The 16,154-nt window shown below is 41.9% G+C and overlaps 1 protein-coding gene across 7 annotated transcripts in view; it reads left to right on the forward strand.

The window, feature by feature from the left end:
* The window catches only part of rubcn (rubicon autophagy regulator), a 60,498-nt gene that overhangs the window by 22,989 nt on the left and 21,355 nt on the right, over positions 1 to 16,154 (forward strand). For 4 of the 7 annotated variants that reach the window (XM_016997139.2, XM_008120002.3, XM_016997140.2 and 1 more), the window contains exons 3-10: positions 1,530 to 1,613; positions 2,722 to 2,869; positions 7,169 to 7,275; positions 9,208 to 9,361; positions 11,082 to 11,645; positions 13,216 to 13,260; positions 14,934 to 15,029; positions 15,673 to 15,788. In XM_016997139.2, the coding sequence (XP_016852628.2) occupies positions 1,530 to 1,613; positions 2,722 to 2,869; positions 7,169 to 7,275; positions 9,208 to 9,361; positions 11,082 to 11,645; positions 13,216 to 13,260; positions 14,934 to 15,029; positions 15,673 to 15,788 (1,314 nt within the window). The remainder of the gene's footprint in view (positions 1 to 1,529; positions 1,614 to 2,721; positions 2,870 to 7,168; positions 7,276 to 9,207; positions 9,362 to 11,081; positions 11,646 to 13,215; positions 13,261 to 14,933; positions 15,030 to 15,672; positions 15,789 to 16,154) is intronic. The other 3 variants (XM_008120003.3, XM_062976899.1, XM_008120006.3) reach the window with 1 other exon arrangement.

Genomic DNA, 16,154 nt, shown 5'->3' on the forward strand with positions numbered 1-16,154 from the left:
GATTCTATGATTCTATGATTCTATGATTCTGTCTTTTAAGGCATGCTTGGAAGAAATGACTTGTTAACCAAAGCCAAGCAAACTATAGCGCTTGCTCAGCTCAAAGTCTCATCATATGAGATAATTGCAAATGCATGTTGGTGCTGATAGCGTTGGGAGTCCCATAAGAGCTCATGGACCAAAGGTTGACCCATCCCTTAATCTATTGTTTCTTAAACCATTTGATGAATGGTGTTGTTAGGTGTGTTTCTCCCAGCATCATTTCAATGCCTGTTGCTCCTTTCTTTTCTGTGAACTTCCTGCAACTGGCAACCATTGACTTATCTTATGGATCACTGCCTTAATTTAAGCCCATTTCAGTCCAGCATAATGATCTTTCTTAGGAGAGAAGGCAACTCTTTTGACTTTCAGTGATGTTTCATATTACTGGCTTTGGGGTCTCCATGGGGGAGGCTCCATGGGTTGGGCACAGGGGGCCTTTGGAGCTTGGAGTATTTGTTTTCTCACCCATCTGGTTTGGCAATTGCAGTATTTCCTTAACAGAGGTTGCTTCGTCAATGATCCAATCTGATCAGGAAGGTTGCAGTTCATGGACTGCTCTGGCTAAATTATCTCTGACCAGGACCCAAGCCACAGAAACCACTGGGTTTCCAGTGACAAAAGGTGGATCTAGGACAGGCATGGGCAAATTTCGGCCCTTCAGGTGTTTTGGACTTCCACAATTCTTAACAGCCAGTAAGCTGTTAGGAATTGTGGAAGTTGGAAGTCCAAAACACTTGGAAGGCCAAAGTTTTCCCATGCCTGGTTTATTGGTTGTCTACCTTTTCTCTGAGATCATTTGGTGCCTTCATTATATGCATTTGTAAGAATTTTCTTACTATTTACAATTTTCAAAGATGTCATCAAGTTCATCTGCTTCAGAATAAACAATATACTTATTTTAGTAGTGGGTCTCATTGGTTAAAACCAATGGATTTCAGTCCACAGAAGCTCATGCTAAAATAAATTGGTCTTAGCTGTGCTAGTAGATCTCTTTTTCCCTCTTTTATTCACTTTCCATGTTTACAACTGAGACTATACAAATGTTCTGTCCATTGTTTATTAGACTTATCTTCCTGCTTCCAGAACATTGCAAATTTTATTCTTTTTAAAATTCTGCATGTTGAATTATATCAAGGTTATAAAAAGCCAGTTTTGTGTTAACCTTTATAGATTTGCCCAGTTTACTTTGAGTGCAGTGTGTTCCAGATAAAGAGGAGTGTCCACATGCCCTGAATTCCTGGCTCTGCTTCTGTCAGACTTGCTTCTGGTGGGGTGCAGGTGCATATTCAGTACGACAGATTGCAGAAGTCCTACTTCCGGCCACCTGATAAGATTTGGTCTGCAGTTCAGAGCCAGCAGCTATAGAGGAGCTAATTTCCTTCCCTTTTCTGGGCTTGCCCTCTAATGATTGCCTGTGTGTACTTCCCCTCTCCTCCTCAGCCTGGCTCTGAGTGTCCAAAGCCTTAACCTGTGTGTTTCCTGGGCAGGTGTGTTGCCAGCAGAGGGATTACTGGCATTTTGTGAAGGACATCCGCTGGCTGAGCCCTAATGCAGCCCACCATGTGGAGAAGGTGAGGAATTTGAAGGGGAGAAGGAAGAATTAAGCTCCAATCTTGTGGGTGAATGTGTGGGAAGGTCGAGTTGCAGTGAAACTGCAAAGAAGGTGGTTTACTGTTACCAACAAGGTGAGCGTGGAGGTCGGTTCCTCCTTGTTGTTTTAACCTTTGCAGAGGGCAGAACACAGACAGATTGCATAGGCATAGTCTAATGGAGCTGGTATGTTGCTCTGATAAAAAGAGGTGCTGAAAGGGAGTGGAAGAGGCAAACTCCAAGTTAAAGCACAGAGCTGGGATTGCATACCTTTAGGCAAAGCCAGCGGCCTCAGAGTTAGAGAAACTGGAAAACAAGATTTAGGTTGTCAATCCTGACTTCTGGTACTTCCCTCTTGTCTGAGAATCAGGACATTTGAAAAATACTGAAAGAGAGCAAGCTAAATTGGAAGTTGGATCCACCTCCTGTTGATATGTTAGAAGGGTTTATCTGGCTGGGCAAAGGTGAAAGCAGTAATTAAGTGTGAATGGTCTTTTGCAGAGGCCAAGCCCTTGCATTGTCCAGATCATTCATCAGAAATATTCCTTAGTGATAGTGGTGGAAGTGTTACCTATTTATGTTTTCCTAATGGGTTTCTCATTTTTCCATTCTAAAGTAATGACTAGGTTACAGCACAGAATCTAGCTGACACTCCTCACAATGTGTTGCATTCCTGACATAAAGTCTGGCATATCAAAATGCAGAGGTGGGGTGGTTTTGGATAGGTTTTGTGTTGGAATACACACATCCTCCCCTCAAGACAAATGTTTCCCGGTAACTACGAAATCCCTATTTCAAGGTTTGGCAGCCTAGACAATGTGGCCAGATGAGGGCAAACAGAGTTGTCTCCTTCCCTGGAGAAATACAATACAGGTCTCCTCAGCCCAGCCCACAGCTCAGACCACGCTGCTTCCTCTCGCATATCAGGTGATGCCTCAAACGGCCACTGCGCCGAGTGCTGCTGTCTAGCAGTTTTGCAAACCAGGAGAGTGAGAAGGGCACTCAATCAGTGGTGATCCGATGCACTGCTGTCTCATTACCTCCTGGCCGAGGCCTGCCTTTTCTTGAAAGTGCCGTCTTGTTTTCCAGTTCATCAGCCTGCATGAGAACGGGCAGCGGAACGCCGACCGAGCCATTGCAGAGCTCTGGCTACAGCACAGCCTGCAGTTCCATTGCCTCTCAGCTCAGCTGAAGCCTCTGCTTGAGAACAAGCAGTACGTCAGGAAATTCTATGCAGGTAAGATGGAACCTGCACTTGACATGCACTTCCTTATCCCCTTCCTGATCAAAATAAATTATTTGGGCGACTGCTTTGAGTTGTTTCTCTGTGGTTCGCAGTTGGCAGCCTGCAGACAGAATACGACATTTCTCCCCCACTTTTCTTCTCCCTCCTGTTTCTGCTTCATTAACCCCCTTGCAGCCAGATGAGATTACAGCCCTAACGTGGCTGTGTAGTTAATGCCTCTTGAAGGGTCAGCTGCCATTAAACATTTTGGGATTGGCTAGTTGGGAGTCTCCTTCAATCTTGATTTTGCTTTTAAAGCTATGCTAGTGTGCTTAATAAAGATCATCACCCTGGTGTTGGACTGCAAATCCCACTTGCTAAAAAAAAAGCAAAACCAAAATGTTAAAGCCATCTTGTATTTTTGACTGAGAATGATTTCAAAAAACAGAATTTGGTTTTTTCCTGCTTGGAAATATTGTAATGCTGATCAATATCTGATGACAGATAACCAAGTGAAAATTCATATTCAGTTTCTAAAAAGAATGGGGGGATTTTAACCTCTCTTTGCATAATTGTGAGTGAGGAACTTCATTTCAGATAAAAGTCTGGATCTGGTTTTAGGCCATAGACTTAATAGGGGAAAAACTGTGTAGTGTGAAAGCGCAATGTTAACAGGAGACATGTTTTCATCATACATTGTTTCCATTACAAATTATTACTGAAAGGTTGTTTATATTTCTCCAGTCAAAACGACTCTGCAGATACCCTACTTAATATCAATAAAAACTAGACAGGTTCTATCTGTGAACTTGTAGTCTAAAAAACACAAACAGAGAACAGCTTGAGGAAGGAAGAAGAAAAAGAAGCCGATTTGAGGGCTCATTTCTATAGTACTTCGATGTTCTCCTGAGATGAAAATCATTCAGGGAGAGGAGAAGCCAAGTGGGGTCTGCTTCCATCTTCTGCAGCCTGATACTGCCAAATATCAGAAGATAAACCTACTTCTTTTATTATTTAGCAGTTATCCATTTTCCTTTTGTTCTATCTTTTATTAAGTTTCTTATTGATTATGTTTCACATAGCTGATCTGTCTTTTATATTGTACATGGATGGGTTGCTTGCTTTTGACCAAATAACCAATATATTATTTTTATTAACAAACTATTAATATTTTGGGTTGCTGTTGGTTTTCTAGGATGTAAGGCCATGTTCCAGAAGCATTCTCTTCTGACGTTTCATCCATATCTATGGCAGAACAACCTGCTATCCTTGGCCACTTTTCAGGGGTTTACTTGGACTCTCCCTTTACCTACAGGGAAGATGAAGCAAACTTCGTTTCTTCATTATGAGCCTTACTAGTGTTGTCCAAGGGCAAGAAGGACAACATGGAAGAATTCCATCTCCATTTCCCAATTCTGTCATCTAAACCATTGGGACTATGAATTATTAACAACCTTTGTTAGTTCGGTTATTGCTCATGGCCTTTATCAGAATACCCTCTAGAACAAAGGGTCACTGTACAGGGTGCACAGTGTGGATCGTATTGAAGCATAATAAACACTGACTCTCAAGCTCCTGCTTTGAAGACAAACAATTGTGCTCAATTAAAGTGGTTTAGAAAATAGCTTTATGTGTTGGATAAGAAACTGTCAGTTTGGATGATACTTGCTTGCTAAAGCCTACAGCTAGGCTGTAGCACATCAGTCAGCGGGGCTTGCTTGTTGCTGCTATTTTGTAAGCCGCTTGGATGATTATATTATGGGGTGCACATATGATGAATATTATTTTTTTGTTCTTGTTACTAACCGACTTCTAGTCAACCACATTGTATGGCAACCCCATGAATGGAGGGGTTTACTGATCCCCTTGTCATCAACAGTCCTGCTCAGCTCTTGCAACTTGGTTGAGTTTCTCCATTTATATACCCCAAACTAAAAATCTTCCACATAGAAGCAAGTCAAGGGGAAAAAAATAGAATAGAACCTTGCTCCTTGACACAGTAATGGTCTTTGCATGAGGTATCTTTTTGTGAGAAGATGGATCATTGTGTTATGTGAGCATGTTGTCTCTGTAGTCAGAACTGATACAGCCCAGGCTGTATCAGAGGTTTATTACTATAGTGGGAACTAGACTCTGCTATCCCATCTTTGAAGCAATTAGTAGAATGGATAAAGGGATATGAACCAAGAAAGTTGCCTAATACTAGGTCACCCAAGTAGGAACTGTGTACTCTGACTGTTGAAGTTTGTCGTCCTGCTTAAAATAACTCACAGATGAACTAGCGTTGATTCACTGATTTCATCCGAGATTGCATGTCAGACAGTTGGTCAATCAATAGTTTTACTATAAGTATTTACCATTGTTTCTGAATATTTCAAAGCACAACAGTAATCAAGTCTACAATATAAAATCATATTTAAGAATAAAGGTACAGTCGTTACATTGTCAATTGCGGGAGGTTTGTAAAAATATAAATAATCAATAGTTACCTAAAAATAAGAATTGCTGATTCATATCTAGTATCAGAAAAAGAGTGCATTTGTTTAATTTATATCTTGCCTTTCTCCCCAGAAGGGACTAGATTGTGATTTAGTTATTTGGATAATAGGACTATGGTTCTGGTGACCAGGGTCTGAATCCCCGCTTGGCCATATAAATACATGGGAGATCTTGGACAAGTCACACTCTTTCGGCCTCAGAGGAAGTCAGAGCCAAGAAAGCCTTGGGATGGGATTGTCAAACGTCGGGAATGATTTGAGGGCATGTGTCACATTGCTAAATGGGCTGCTGTAGACATCTCTAAAGCAAATTTCAGAACCATGTGGCACTGCAAGGAATATCTTTAGATGACTTTGGGGATCTAATAGATGTATAAGGGCAAAGGCAATTGATCTGCAACTAGAGGCTTAGTTGGGCCGCTTTCTTGACCTCTTGTTGGCTTCCTTTATCCCTTCCCAGCATGCTTATGACCATAACCTATTGATTCCCAGAGCACAAAGCCTTAAGTGTCTAAAGCTCGCCCTGTGATGGGTGGGTGGTGGGTTCCCTGCTCCAATTGACGGAGCCTGGAGGTTGATGTCTGAGAGGCCTTTGTTGCCTGCATCCAGATGTAGTGCCTGTTTTGCAACTGTTTTGCAGAGATGAGGATTTTACATGTTTGGGATGCAGTTCTTAAATTACATGCCAGAAACCCTTTCCTTTCAAAAATAGCTACTGTGCTTATGAGCCTTCAAGTCATTTCCAACTTATGGCAATCAAATCTTTCTTGACAAAATTTCGTTTGCCTTTGGGTGCATCCACACCAGACATGGGCAAACTTCAGACTTCTAGGTGTTTTGGACTTCAACTTCCACAGTTCCTAACACCTTGACTATTAAGGAATTATGGGAGTTGAAGTTGGAGGGTCAAAGTTTGCCCATGCCTGGGTTAGAGCCTTGGGCCAAAGGCCTTTAAGATAGCTACCTCCTTTACATACCTCATTTAACTGAGAATGGTTTTTTTGCTCAATTGTTTGTGTGTGTTATGCTTGTCTTTATGGACAAACATTAAAAGGATGTTTTGTAGGCTGCCTCCCAATAGAAATGTCTCGAATTTTACTGGAACTTCATGTTTTCTCAGTGTGTTCTTCTAAGACAGATTGGCTTGACTTTTAGTCATGGGCTTTAGCAATAACTTCCTATTGCTATTTTATTTTTAAAATAAAGTTCAAAGAGTTTTCTATCTTTACATATGGGTTAAACGTCCCTTATCCAGTTTTCTGAGATACTCCAAAATTGTCCATGTGTGTAGCTGAGATAGCAACATGTCTGCTTTCTGGTCGTTCAGCGTACACAAACTTTGTTTTGTGCATAAAGTAATTAAAAGAATTGTATAAAATTACCTTCAGCTGACATGGATAAGTTGTATTTTAAACATAAATGAATTTTAGAGTTGAATGTCATCTCCAAGCTATCTCATGATCTATTGAGATGCAAATGCAAGTATTCCAATATCTGAAAACATCCGAAATCCTTCTGGTCCCAAGCATTTTGGATCAGGGATACTTCGTTTTTATCGGTCGCTGTTTATTCTTAATATTCTATATGTATATCAAAGGAGAAACAAGGTACATATCCTATGTTTAGTTCCCAACTTCTATCTGGTAGCCTCTGGACTGTGCTTCCTCTTATCCACATTACGTCCCACTTCCCTGTTACAGAGCCCATAAACATCGAAAATGCAGACATTAAATACAATGGGAACCAACCAAAGAGCAATAGACTGTATAAGCCTCAGTTCCCTCCTTTTCTTCCTTCCCTCTTGCGTTTGCAGACTCTGCTTTTTTGCTCAGCGATGCCCATGTCACAGTCATGCTTCAGTGCTTGGAGGCTGTGGAGCAGAACAACCCCCGGCTCTTAGCTCAGATAGATGCATCCATGGTGAGTAGGGTGAATTTCTTCTCGTTTTGTATCTCTATTTCTTTCCTGGGCCACATCCTTTCTTTCTCTTTTTCTTTCTTTGGGAGTTGTCCTTCACTCAGTGTACTATTTAGGAAAAAACAAAGGCCCTTTTAGATAAGTGCCTTGACTTCTTGACCTCAGCTTAGATGTGAACGCCATTGTGACAGCACTTCAAAAGGGCAACCCAGAGGGAATCGCTCTACTATAGCTGAAGATAGGCTGCAATATTCTCATGTACAGTAGAGTCTCGCTTATCCAAGCTTCACTTATCCAATGTTCTGTAGTATCCAAGGCAGTCTGCCTTTTAGTAGTCAATGTTTTTGTAGTAAATGTTGCAATGTATTGGTGCTTAATTCATAAATACAGTAATTACTACATAACATTACTGTGTATTGAACTGCTTTTTCTGTCAATTTGTTGTAAAACATGATGTTTTGGTGCTTAATTTGTAAAATCATAATGTAATTTTATGTTTAATATGCTTTTTTTTAATCCCTCTATATTATCCAACATTTTTCCTTATCCAATGTTCTGCCGGCCCGTTTATCTTAGATAAGTGAGACTCTACTGTAAGTAGAAACCCAGGGGAATTCCTTCAGTTGTTTCTAGCTGTTTAACCAAATCCCTTTGAAAGGTGTTAGTTCCACTTTCAGAAAGAAAAGGGGATTTTTTCCTTTGTCCTATCTACTGTAGATAGAATAAGAGGCAATTATTAAGCTGAATTGGGGGGAAAGCATTTAATCTTTGTAAGGAGCTGCCTGAGGAAGCTATGCATGACTTCCACTTCCTCAGAATATTTAAAAGAACTTCATACAGGTGATTGTCAGTTACCTTTAGTTGTATGGTGTGGTTTTCACCTAACTGCTTTATGTAAGTTGACTGCAAGTGTCAGTTGATAGCAGGTTTGGGGGGCAAAATTATGGATTTTGATATGGCCCTTTGATATATCGAGAATCATTCAATGGCTCCAACTGGAGGGGCCAGCTGTCTTGGCTGCCAGAGCCACCATTTTCCCATCCATTTATTCAGAAAGACCAGAATCAGTATCATGGTAGTGAGAGTTTAGGACACCAGTGCTTCTTTTAGGTTCTCTTGGAATGTACTAAGCTTTGCCTTTTGCCACTCTACTCAAAAGAAGGTATGATTCCTTTTTGGATAAACTCTTAAGCCATGATACTTACACTGATCCATGCATAAATCGACTCAGGGCTTTTGGATTGATATCTTTTTACTAAAATATTTAGACCTACAAATAAGTGCATACAATATCCAGAACCTAAATAAAAGAGAAATAATGTCTCACAGAATTCTCTGAAAGACACCTTGCCAACCATTTCCCATTCTTCCATCTGATGCTGAATGTCAGGAGGTTGTTGAATACTTGTGGGAGGCATTCAGTTCACATTGGAAAGGTGTGCTAGTCCCCCTCAGCCACGTGCCAGATTTCTCTGAAGGACACACACTATGGACTGGAGTTTCTACACAAAGGATTCAGTATTAGAAGCCTTCCCTGAATATATAGTCAGCTCTCCACATTTGCTGGTTTGAATTTTGTGGGTTTGATTATTCATGGATTTGATTCAAATGTTCTCATTAGGAATCTCTAGATCTTCCAGTGCAATTCCAGGGCCACATTCTCTGTTGGAAAACCTATAGATTAATAGAGACAGCACTTCTCTAGGAATCTCTAGGTCATCTAGTACAGAGTTAATCATAAATTTATTCTGAAGGACCCAGAGATTACTAGAGAAATTTCTTATCAGGTTAAAAAATAGCATTTTTAAGTATTTTGCATTTTTTCCCTTTCATGGCATCCCTTTGCCCCTAATCTCAGTGAATCTGGACGGCTGACGGTAGACCGTTCCTGTTTCCATCTGTGTTGTTGTCTCACTAACTCCTTCTTTCTTCTAGTTTGCCAGAAAAAGCGAGGTTTCCATGCCCATGACCAAGAGCCAAAGCCTCACAGCACTTCCTGGTTCTATGTGTATTCCTCCCGCTGAATCTACAACCCCATGCTATTTTGGCTCCTTCTCAGGTGTTCACACAGCTGCCGCCAGTATCCAAGGTAAGGAAATCATGGTGTCCATTGATGAGTTTAGAGCAAATTTCCCCAAAGACACCTGCCTTCTGGTAATGGTTTGCTATTGGGGCTCTGGCTGTTGTGTGTCTATAACAGCCTTCCTCTGAATTGCTCTGGGGTGGAGGAGACAGTACCATCATTGTTTCTTATATGACCTCTTTCTGTACTTTGGGGAAGCATTTGGTTGGTACCCCGGTCTCGGCTAATAAATAATCAGCCTACACATTGTATGTGACTGTTATAACAGAATGTAGTTGTTGTGGGATGGGCATTCATAGCCATTGTAGGCAGCAGAGAATAGGAATATCTATCATATCAGGATCCAGATGATCACGACATTGACAGAACTATGCATTTCACACAAACTCATAAGCATAGAGATAAATTTAGAAACTGAAAAATGTCTATGTTTCCTTCTATGTTTCCTTTATCTTCTTTCAATGTGTAGGCAGGCTTTGATAAAATCTGTATATATTTGTTTGCAGTCTCAGATGTTAGAATAGGAGTCTAGCAGGACTGTGTGACAATCAGAAGTCAGAATTTGATCTAGCAACATGCTAAGATGCAAATCTGCTTTGAAGATGGAAGAGTGTTACATCATTCTGCTCAGGTGATACTCTGATGTGTGTAATACTTTGTTGACTCCTCAGAGCATCTGCTTAATGAGTTTACAGTGGAGTCAGCTGCCCATATTCACAGGTTTCTCTTTTGCAGATTTGAATGCACTAATGTAACATGATTTTTGTTCCTGGGTTATAAATGTTATTTTTTTAGTAGTGTCTATCATAGAAACATGGAAAAAGTTTATTAAACTGCAAAAACTTCGTTTTTGTGGGATGCCCTGCGGCACATTTTGCAATAGTTTCTCAATGAATATCTCATGGAGTATGTGTTGTTGAAGGCTTTCATGGCCGGGATCACAGGGTTGTTGTATGTTTTCTGGACTGTATGGCCATGTTCTAGAAGTATTCTAGAACATGGCCATACAGCCCGGAAAACATACAACATCTCATGGAGTCTCAACCAATTCAACCTTATTCATAGCAGCCACAAATGCGAAGTTTCTGGAGTAGAACAACTACTTCCAAAGTAAAGACTGCACAATTAAACAGGAAATAACACTTTCAGACCAGGAACAATTTTTTTCAAATGTTACATAGTGTTATTTGGGAGTTTCTGGGTAGTGTTTATATAGCTCCACCTCACCCCACTTATTCTGTGGAAGAAGAGGAAGGGAATAAGGGGCTGGTGCTAGGGAATGTGGCAGCAAACCATGTGGGATGAGAAGGAAAATTGAAGGGGAATTTGTTCATATGTGTTGATGAGAAGGGATTGTATAGCATGAATGTTTTATGGGAGGAAGGTTTAAGATACTCACTTTTACTGGTGGAATCTCCATGAATATAGTCAATTTGCTGTAACTGAATCCAGCTTTGGTGGGTCATGTTGAGTCTACATTTTGGGCTGTTGTCTAGTTTCTGTGCTGTATGGTCATGTTCTAGCAGAATTTTCTCCTGACATTTTGCCTGCATCTGTGGTTGGCATCTTCAGAAGATTCTCTGAAGATGCCAGCCAGAGATGCAAGTGAAATGTCAGGAGAAAACGTTGCTAGAACACAGTTAAACATACCAGAAACCACACAACACCCAGTGATTCCTGCCATGAAAGCCTTCAAGTCTACATTATTTTCCCTGCCTCTTTCCAGACAGGAGATTCTCAAGCACTTTGGTTTGCAGCAGTAGCTCCAGCCAGCCTCAGGAAAATGCCCCGTGTGCCTCATCATCCCACTGGCAGCCGGAGGGCCGGTCCCCCCCACGCCTGATTGCCCCTCAGCTCACTGTCTCTTGCCCCAAAGACTCCTCCCCGACTGGTGAGATGAGCGCCACCGGCACTTCCGTCGACCCCAGTGATGACCCTTGGGCAGGAGGCCAAGATGACACAGACGGGCCAGAGTACCTGGCCATCGGGAACCTGGGCCGGCAGAGTCGGTCCTGCGACAGCCCCAGCGAGTCCAACGCAGCCACCCCCAACAGCGCTGGGAGCAGCACCTCCAACCTGTTCTCATCCAGCAGTTCACAGAAGCCAGAGTCCCTCTCCTCCTTGAGTGAGCATGGAGCCAGCGGAGGGAGCAGCAGCAGCGTCCGAGGAACCAGCATCTTGCGCAGGTCCAGCTTCTCAGAGGGACAGACATTGGCTCCACCAGGGACACTCAGGAGGAGCCACATGCGCTCCCACTCGGACACCAACGTGGCCTCTGGGAGAGCACATGGTAAGATTTTGATAGGGATGGGCGCATGAAGCCTTTGCTATCGCTCCTGCTACTTAGTAGGTGTTATGACTAAAAATAATATATCTACATCAGGCATGGACAAACTTTGGCCCTCCATGTGTCTTGGACTTCAGGAATTGTGGCAGTTGAAACCCAAAATACTTGGAGGGCCAAAGTTTGCCCATGCCTGATCTACAAAATAGTTCTGCTTTTTTCCTACTTACCTTGTTCCTAGTATTCTTCTACTCATTGCAAGAAGGCCACATTGAGGAGCTTTGTAAACAAGCTTTTTTTTTTGTTGAGAATTATGTTAACTCTTATAGTGGGAGACCTCTAAGAGGTCCAGCCAGCCACAGTCTTGCAGTTTTCAGACTTGTAGCTTCCTTTATTGAGTCAATCCTGCCCCTTTTCTTACTGCTTCTCACTTGACCAACGGTTGCTGTCTTTTTCTAATGAGCTATATTGCTTCATAATATGTCCAAATAGCCTCGGTTAAATTGTTTTGCTTCTAGGGAGGGTTCAGTCTTGATTTTTTTCTCAGGCTTGTTTGTTTGTTTTTGTGTCAGTGCAAGGTATCTGTGGATTAATATATATACAGTTTTTGACACTTCACCCTTAGACCCTGTTAAGTAGTTCAGGAAATACTAGAGAGGCCAGTTTTGCGAGTCCTGCTTTGTAAAATGCGTTTACGGATATTAATCAAGCACAATTCATGTTTACCACTATCAGCAAATTGGCCAAATAACTAATGCAGGAGCATGGACCATACTTTTCTTTGGGCATCAGATGTTGGCAGTGGACATGTGGAGATCACCTAGGGGTGGGGCCAGGGCCAAAGGTGGGTCAAGACAGTCCTTTTTGTTGCTCTATTTCTCATTTTACCTCCACCTTTTCTTCCTCCCTGATCCTTCCTGCTTTGTGGGAGGCCGGAGAAGAGACAGCTGCCTCTCCCCAGGGGTCTGAACTGATTCCTTGCAAATGGCTTTCAGAATTAGACTAAGAGCTGGAAGTTCAATGGGTCAATTTTTTATCATTATGGTTCAGCAGTCAGTACTGGTAGCTGGAGATTACCACACTCTAAAGCACAATTACTGAAATTACTATAAGAGAGGAGCCTGGCCTGCTGCCCCAGAGGCTGTCACCTGTGTGACACAAATGTCATCTGCAGTGACTTAAACATAATATATCCTGGTCACCAATAATTCTGTGTGAATCTACAAACAAGCTTTTTGCTGGTTGTAAGAAAAGGGGTGGAACTGAAAGCAGCAGTAGCAGCAGCTGATACAAGTGGAAGAGTAAAAGGCAATGGGGATTGGATGAGATATAGACGAAGAGCCCAGCTAGTCTGAGTTGGCTTACAGACAGATCCCTTTTAAAGGAAACTGCTCTGAAAGTTTGGCAAGTCAGAAGTGAAGTGAGACCATTTCATGGTTGGAGGAATAGATGGGCCTTTCAGGGGTCTTCTAGGCATGAGCAAAGGAGGGCATATGGGATTCCTCCTTGGTAAGTAACTCATCTCTTTTCTTTCTCCTAACATTCCCTTCTTTTCTGCTTTGCTGCGGGTCCTTAGGAGGGCACAGGGATATGAGCATTATAATAGAAGACCCTGTAGCAGGTTTGGGAGCCAGCATGTTGAGAAATACCCACACCCTACTTTCAGTACCACTGTCTGTCATCCTGACTTTGAAATCTTTGTAAAAACTCTGCTGTCAACTTCAAGGACCCTCTGACAAGGTGCCTCCCTTGAGCTCAGAGACTGAGGAGCAAAAGTTATACATTTCTTATTTAGTGGATTTTGACATCTGTGTAAAGTATTGATTGCTGGGATTATTTACCTGGAATAACCAATTATGCATAGAAGTGGATTCTGTATTGGAAAAAAAAAATCTGTCAAATGACCCTGATTTGGGTTTTATCTCTTAAACTATTGAAGTTGATAGCAGTGTATAAGCTGCTGCCTTCTCTCCTCTTCTTTGCCATTGCATGTTCTAGGCGCAAATTATTTCAAATGTCAGTTCCTTTCCATCTCATCCTCATCTATTATATGTACTCCACTTGTCTTCAAGCCACTAGTGTATGGGATAAAGCACAAAGCCACCCACTGCCCAGTTACATCTTTGTGGTTCTTGGAGGTTGATTGTGATGAAGGTTATTATCTTGCGAGTGTAGGATCAGGGCAAACTTTGTGTTCTGACAGAAAGGCGCAGAATCATCGCTGTGGGCCAAATACTTCTAATCCAGAGCCTTGAAGCAGATAAGAGGAGAAGGCTTCAGCAAGAGGTCAATGCCAGAGCATTTGTCTTCATTTCATTTATAATGGTGCTATTTTATAAAGACCCACAGGTACCTTGACCTCCCAGGTTAGATGAAGGCTAACATCTCTGTTTCAGCATTGGTATAATCATTGCTCCTCAAAGGCAGACCAAGTGGAAAGGTCACTTGATTCTACAACACATGCACATGACGTCTTACTAGGCTTTGTCAGTACACTTCTATCTTCCCCTGCTGCCATTGCAAGATAAATATTCATTTTCCAGATAGCATTTAGAGCTGGCTTTAAGGTTGGTAGCAAAGGTTAGTGGCAAAGGGAGAACACAGGAAAATAATCGCTGGTTGTCTCCAGTAAATATATCTGACAGCAGTACCAATAGTGTTACAGTCAGTGGCAGGAAGCTTGAAGTCTCAATTTTTATTTCTTCCCTATAATGCCCCTGACATGATGGTCTTCCAGAGAATTCAAATTCCCTAGGAAATGTTTAAATTGTGGCTGGAAGTGCTCCAGTATGAAAAAATCAGAGTCTACAGTGCAGTGGGTGTTTCCAGAGGATCCGGTCTCCGCTTTTAACCCTGCATGCCATATTCTTTGCTGCCCAAATGGCACATATTCTGTCTACTGTGAGGAAAGTATGTTGCTATTTTGCAGAAATGTAGACTGGGATTCAACAGTTCAGTTTGTAGTTTCCTAGAGAATTTAAATGAAATGTTGGATCTGGGTTTCTGAGACTCTTGTGTAACATCCACTGGCACAACTTTTGGTGCTAAACCTAGACCAGTGTCTTGGGATGTTCCTCCTTTCAGCTATTTGCATGGTTTCCATTCATCACCTTGGAATTGTTCTCCATGGCTTGTATCCCAACACACCCATTGCCATTCCTTCCTTAATTGGTTTAATCCCCCCAATGGTGCATCATTTTACTCTCATTGCTCACAGTTGTCTTTGTTTTCACCCAAGACTTGTTCTCTCGGTGTGTTATTTGATGGCTTCTCTCTTTTATGTATTAAACCCAGAATCCAATGGAGATATTTCCCAGTTCAAAGGCGGCATGTCCTGCTCAATGCAGAGAGGCGAAGTGAGCTCTCCTGGCTCTGTCTATGTGGAATATGGTGCGTATGGCAAACCCTGCTTTTCTTTCCCAGCTCTTCTTGGTGCTCAACATGGTATATAAGCCTTTATAGAATTTCTATAAAGGCTTTTGGTTGCAAGCTGTGGTCTCTTTCCCAGCCCAAGAGAGCTTGGTGTGAGCTACAAAATGGCTGAAAAAAAGGCCAGGCAGCATTTGTGGCTTTCCACAGTTGTCTGGGTTCATCATAGACTTTAGATAAGAATTGCCATATGTGCATTAGACATTGCCCATGTGCATTGTGTCTGGAGTGCTATAAAATTCTGCAGTTTGGAATAAGATCTATCTGTCCTGACCAGTGCTGTGAGTATGTTGGACTGAAAACAGCACTGAGTCCCAGGGATCCATTTGGCCAAAGTATTGTTCGTTGCCTGTTTGCCTTCCTTCTCAGTTTCTAGGGCTCATCCTGTCTTCAAGTCTCAACTGGGAGGATGCTGTTGGCCTGATATTTTAGTTCTTCCCTATGCTATCATCATACCTCAAGTTCTCCTGTTTTTAACTTGTATTGTTTTAATATGTTGTTTGCTACCTATCAGGAGAAAGAAAGGGTATAAATCAACAAAATAGTCAATTTTTTCAGAACCTGAAGACTATTTTTGTTTTTCTTTTTTTTCTTTCCCCACCAGACACAGGGCAATATTTGCACTCTGGCGAAGGGATGTTCCGAAGGCCCTCCGAAGGCCAGTCCTTGATCAGTTATTTGTCAGAGCAAGATTTTGGAAGCTGCGCAGACTTGGAAAAGGTGGGCACTGGAAAGGGTGGAACTTCATATGGAGTGGTTAACCTGCAGGGAAGAACTCAAAAGAAATGGTACAGGGAACCACTATGTCACACTGACTCCCATTAGTCATTATTATGTTATCCAGATATTAATAGTTTGCTTAAAATGTGCTGCCAGTATTACTGGAATTCTTGTTGTGTCAAGTCCAACCCTCAAAGTGCTATGCCACATCGGCTCCCATCAGTAATTACTTAGAATGTGCTGCCAGCGTTATTGAAATTCTCTTTGTGTTACCTTGGGAAAGTCACACTCTTTCAGTCTCAGGAAGCCAAAAGCAAACCTCTTCGGAATAAATCTTGCCTAAAAAGTCCCGCAATAGATTCACCA

The sequence above is a fragment of the Anolis carolinensis genome, chromosome 3, assembly GCF_035594765.1.
Source record: "Anolis carolinensis isolate JA03-04 chromosome 3, rAnoCar3.1.pri, whole genome shotgun sequence".
NCBI classification, from domain to species: Eukaryota; Metazoa; Chordata; class Lepidosauria; order Squamata; family Dactyloidae; genus Anolis; species Anolis carolinensis.